Genomic DNA, 4,966 nt, shown 5'->3' on the forward strand with positions numbered 1-4,966 from the left:
TTTATAATTTTTTTTTGAAGCAAGAGGTTCAGCAAGGGGTGTGCTCCTTTTGCCAGCACACTGGTACCGCAACCAGTGTGGCAGCGCCTTAAGCGTTAACAGGGGCGAGAAAATGTTCTCTGTCAATAGGGTTGTCAACAACGAGTTTGTTTACATCTACTGGAGACAGGAAAAGACCGATTGTTTTTTGGCGATTTTCCTCTTAAAACTGTAAAAAATCGCTGAATTTAACTCATCCTTTGCTTTTTTATAGTTATAAATGTGAATAGATATTAGTGGATGGATAGCTTGACTAGCGGTGTTACTGATCAGGTGTTTTAAAAAGGTGCCTAAGTCGTACCGTGCAGCTTCCAAAGCACGGAAGTAAGCACCGAATTCCATGAAATTATTTGCGAAAAGTGCGTTGAACAGCTTATTCTTGGCAAAAGATTAATCATATCAATCGAGAAGATCATACCCGTCACGGCGTACGATAGAAAATATCATTTAAGTCATATCTGCTAATCGATGGGATGTATGGCCTAGTTACGGTTGTGTCTCGTTTTTCGGTGAAGCAATGCATTTTCAATTAATCTTTATCTTCTATCATTTCTAGGTTGATTATCAGCTACCATGACCCATTGCATGCGATGCAGTAAATTGGAAATTGAGCTGGAGATAGCCAACAAAACGATCAGTATCCTGAACGAAGCGTACGACGAGCTCAACAAAAAGTATGCATCCGCTGTGGGATTACCGAAAGAAGAGATTAGTAACAATGATGGACTAGAATCGTTGGAATCATTGATTGAGCAAGTAACGCAAAAGGACCACAATCTCTCGCAACAGCAGGAGGAATATCCGTTGGTTCCGGTCGAATCGCTAGAAGGCTTAGAACGCTTAGAGGCAGATGCTTCTTCGGCGGAATTCGTCCGGGTCATACGATCCAACTTTGCGAAGAAACACGAAGATCTGCAGGGTGAAAGTGGCACCAGCATATGCTACTACGTGATTGATCAGTTTTTTACAAGAGCGTTTCTTACCACGTGTTCGTGGACTGGTGCAGCAAAAAATCGAGCCGGATCCAAAAAATACATCACCAAAATTCCATTGGCAGCATTTCCGAACACAGTCCAGCTATTCTATCTTGTAGTCAACGATGTCGATCCAAAGTACACCTTTGAAAAGGTGGAAAAGTTCCTCCGCCAGTGTTGCTGCCATGCTGGTCAGCGGTCGCAACAGAAACGAGTTAAAAAAATAACCCCAAGCGTAAAGCTAAAGAAGAAAAAGGCAGTGAAGCATTCTGTCTACACGCCACTGCAACAAGCACCAGCACAGCAGATGAATTTGATACATCAGGATTATGACATCATGCACGACGGTTATATTCAACAAGCCTGTGAGGTATCAGAAAACAGTTTAATTCAGCAACCATGCGAAGAAGTTCAAAATCATTTAATTCTACCGCATTGTGAGGATGATCAAAATAGTTTGATTCAACACCAATCCGAAGAAACTCCAACCAGCTTGATTCTACAGCATTGTGAATTAGACCAACATAATTTAATTCAACCACATATGGAAACGTCTGATAACAACGTGATTCACATAAGCTTCTCTATGCTCCCGTAACAATAGCCAGTTCATTGAATGCGGTAATCGTTCCGTTGCATGTCCTCGATGTCTCGATCGGACAAATCAACCTACAAGATTGTCTCCTTTTCTTGACGTTGCGATTATAAGATATTTAAACGTAGAATTAGGTTTAAGCATCGATCTGTGAAATGGAATGGAAAGGCGAGGAAATATATACCAGCTTTTGATACGACTAATGCTTATGATTTACATTACTTCTGGTCGCTGGGTTTGCTTCTTTTTCTGTCTTTTGTGTGTCTGTCCTTTTGACTGTCCCTTTCCAGGTAATGGGACGAAATTTGGGCCTTTAATTGAAACAGAAAAGATGCAGAATTACAGAGCAGCAGCCAACGGTGAATTCGAAACCAGCGCCAGCGACAGTGGTGGTCACAGTGATGGCAGCACCGTTACAGTGGCGGTTCATAAAATGTGAACACTTTGTTCGGGCTGCGTTGTTTTGGTTGGAGGTTAGAGTGCCAAGTTCAGTTCAGAAGCTGTAAAAAAGTGGAAAATTTGTACCTTTTCCGAACAATTCCGTGCTATGGATAGAGGAGAAAAGGGCAAATAAGAGCGTAAGGAACGCGCGTGGCGATTACGGCGACGAGCGGAACAAAACGAGGATACTCTGAAGACCATTCACGCATCCGCTTCGCCACCAAATCCCGGGCCAGTTTGAGGACAAGTGCTGGCGCGGTTCGCCGTTTGGTCCGTCGAGGGTGGTGCAAGAATAGCGTGGAAAAAATATATGAAACGTTCTGCTCAGCACCAAAAAAGGATGAAATCGAGAACCAGAACCATCGGCGGTCGATTTTCCGCTCGCTAGGCGTGAAATGTCGGGCTGGGTTTGACTTGACGGTGAACAAAATGTCAGCAGGCTGGCGGCTGCACTCTATTGAAATGGCTTATTGATCTTACGTGTTGGGCTGCAAACGGAGAGAAACATTTTGGCCATAAATCGGTGCGACGAGAGGTGATTTGCGTAGTGCATCAAACGAACAACACCATCTAAGCTTACAATCCCGCTCCCGAGCGAATGCATTTTACCGGAAGTCAATCGGAAAACAAGAGTTCTGCTGCTGGGTCCTTTGCTCAAAATTGTCCTCAAAACCCGGACAGCATCCGTTGCGCTGAAGGCAAGTGAAAGGGAGAGATAGCGAAAGACTGAGGCAACAAGGAAGGGCACGGAAGGGCGTAAGAATGGATGTCGATTCACCAAATGCGCTGAAACGCTGCTCGAGTGCGCCACACATCAACAACTTGCCCACCACGGCTAACGTCGGTGTGCAGCCGATGGAAGAAGGACAATCACAACCGGAAACAAGCAGCTTGCAGCACCGCCGAGCCACAACGGGAGTCGGTGTGGAACCACACACCACGCCAGGCAACATGCTGAACTCGACATCGTCCTGCCAAGGATCAGCACAACCTGGATCCAGGTAATAGCGAACGTCCTGATGCCTGATGCATCACGACGAACGTGGGGGACCATCCACTAATGCACATTTCACCCAGTTCCCATATTCCCCTTTGTAGGGAAACCTTCCCGACGTCCTTCTCCAACATATTCACACCGCGCGTTCGACGTTTCTCTGCCAGCTTCAGCCCACTGGCGGCCATATCGAACGGCAGCGCCAGCCCGAGCCGCAACGGATGTGGTACGCCCGGTCCAAGACTGACGCCCCGGATTTCACAGCTCCGCCAGGAGGAGTGCGCCGATGTCAGCAACAGCCGGGAGGTAAACCATGAGCGGGAGATCCATTCGGCCATGCAAATTTCCCAGAGCTACGAAGACCTAACGCTCGTCGCGGAAAACTGGTCCTTCGCTGCTTCGGCCAGCAAAATGAACGAAGAGTTACAGAATCCGTTGCACGTAGCGCTGCCATCGGTTGGCTCCACCTGCTGTTCTAGTCCTTCGCCCACAAGGTAAGGCCCGTATGGTCCTTCGCAGGCTCGATCGATTACTGATGATGGTTTTGTTTCAGTCGCGGTGGTATTACCCTTCAGTATCCGACCACTTCACCATCACCGACGCGTAAGTTTGTCACGCGCCGATCGATGTCACCCTGTCCGCTGCGTCCCAGTCCGCTCAGCTCTTCAGTGAAGCGAAAGTTCGACCTTGAGGAGAATCACGGTAGTTGTTACTCACCGCCACCGAAGAAATTTTTTACCTCCGAACGGTAAGTTCGCAAACAATCCGTCTCTATCTATTACCGCATGGTAATGCATCATCGCAAGCGTTATCAGAGAATGGTGCAAAGGGATTTGTTGACTTTTGTTGATAGCGCCCTAGTAGCGATTGCTAGCATTGCTGAGCGTCTTGCGTGCAATTGAAGGAAACTCGATTGTGCTCGTGATCATGAGATGCATACACAAATCGATCATGTTATATTGCTTGTGATAAAGCTTTGAGCCTTTCTATCCTTTCAGCGGATCTCCGTCTCCAGTCTATCAGACACCCTCTCCTTCGCCAATTTGCCCGAGTCCGGATTCGTCGACGACATCGTTTGAGAACGGGTACAACAACCTCGCACATCCCAGTGGCACCTTTCCGCTTGCGCCATCCAGTGGCCGTGTTACGCCAAAGTTTTTCCTAACAAAGCTATCTGCGAACCCGGGACCGGGTGGCGGTACATCTTGTATGACTTTGCCATTCGGAACACCGCCAGGTCCGGCGATGCAGTTTGGCGTCGGTGTTGAGAGAGGCGGAGGAAGCAATAGCAGTAGCTTGTGCACCACACCAACTGGTGTACCTCCGGCGACGGTTGGTGCTACGGCAGAACTACCGTCGTCCTCAGTGGCATCACCGGGAGTGATAGAAGGTGGAGGTGCGGTCGGGGTAAACCCGATCAATCCCTCTAGGCCCCCCTCGACTGTAATAATGATGGACTGTGGCGTTAGCAGCAGCAGCAGTAGCAGCAGTAGTAGCAGCAGCAGTAGCAGCACCAGTGAGTGTCCAGAGACAACGATGGAAGTAAACCATTCGGTACCGGATGGAGCTACTGCTTGCAGTAAGCGTGATGATGGTACAAAGATGGTGTGTGATACCGATGCAGCGAATGAAGAAGCGATCAACCGAAATCGGGGTGCATTGTCCACCACTAGCTTTGGTAGCTCTGGGCGTGAGCTGCGTGCACAGCTGCTTAGAACGGCTCTGGAACAGGAACCGGCACTAGGAAACTGCAGTAATAGCAACAGCAGCACTACTAGCAGCATCGGTAGCAGTCAAAGCAGTGCCAACAGCAGCGTGAATAGCTGCCTGAACCGAAGTACTGGCAGTATCGGTAGCAATATAACCGGAGCTGCCAGCACTATCGATAGCAGCTCTTGCAACAGCAATAGCAGTAGCTGTGTT

At 48.2% G+C, this 4,966-nt stretch overlaps 2 protein-coding genes across 4 annotated transcripts in view; both read left to right on the forward strand.

Annotated features, from left to right (window-relative positions):
* The first annotated feature begins 599 nt into the window (after window positions 1-599).
* Window positions 600-1,798, forward strand: LOC126568996 (uncharacterized). The gene has a single exon (XM_050225762.1). The coding sequence runs from the start codon at window positions 613-615 to the stop codon at window positions 1,609-1,611; it is 999 nt and encodes a 332-aa protein (XP_050081719.1). The 5' UTR covers window positions 600-612; the 3' UTR covers window positions 1,612-1,798.
* Window positions 1,799-2,085: 287 nt separating this feature from the next.
* LOC126571667 (uncharacterized) overlaps window positions 2,086-4,966 on the forward strand; it is a 4,239-nt gene continuing 1,358 nt past the window's right edge. Inside the window, exons 1-4 of one of the 3 annotated variants that reach the window (XM_050230390.1) lie at window positions 2,086-3,050; window positions 3,127-3,537; window positions 3,597-3,791; window positions 4,042-4,966. The exon at window positions 4,042-4,966 is cut by the window's right edge and continues 1,358 nt beyond it. In XM_050230390.1, the coding sequence (XP_050086347.1) occupies window positions 2,812-3,050; window positions 3,127-3,537; window positions 3,597-3,791; window positions 4,042-4,966 (1,770 nt within the window). In that variant the 5' untranslated portion in view covers window positions 2,086-2,811. The remainder of the gene's footprint in view (window positions 3,051-3,126; window positions 3,538-3,596; window positions 3,792-4,041) is intronic. The other 2 variants (XM_050230391.1, XM_050230392.1) reach the window with 2 other exon arrangements.

This window comes from Anopheles aquasalis, chromosome 2, assembly GCF_943734665.1.
Source record: "Anopheles aquasalis chromosome 2, idAnoAquaMG_Q_19, whole genome shotgun sequence".
NCBI classification, from domain to species: domain Eukaryota; kingdom Metazoa; phylum Arthropoda; class Insecta; order Diptera; family Culicidae; genus Anopheles; species Anopheles aquasalis.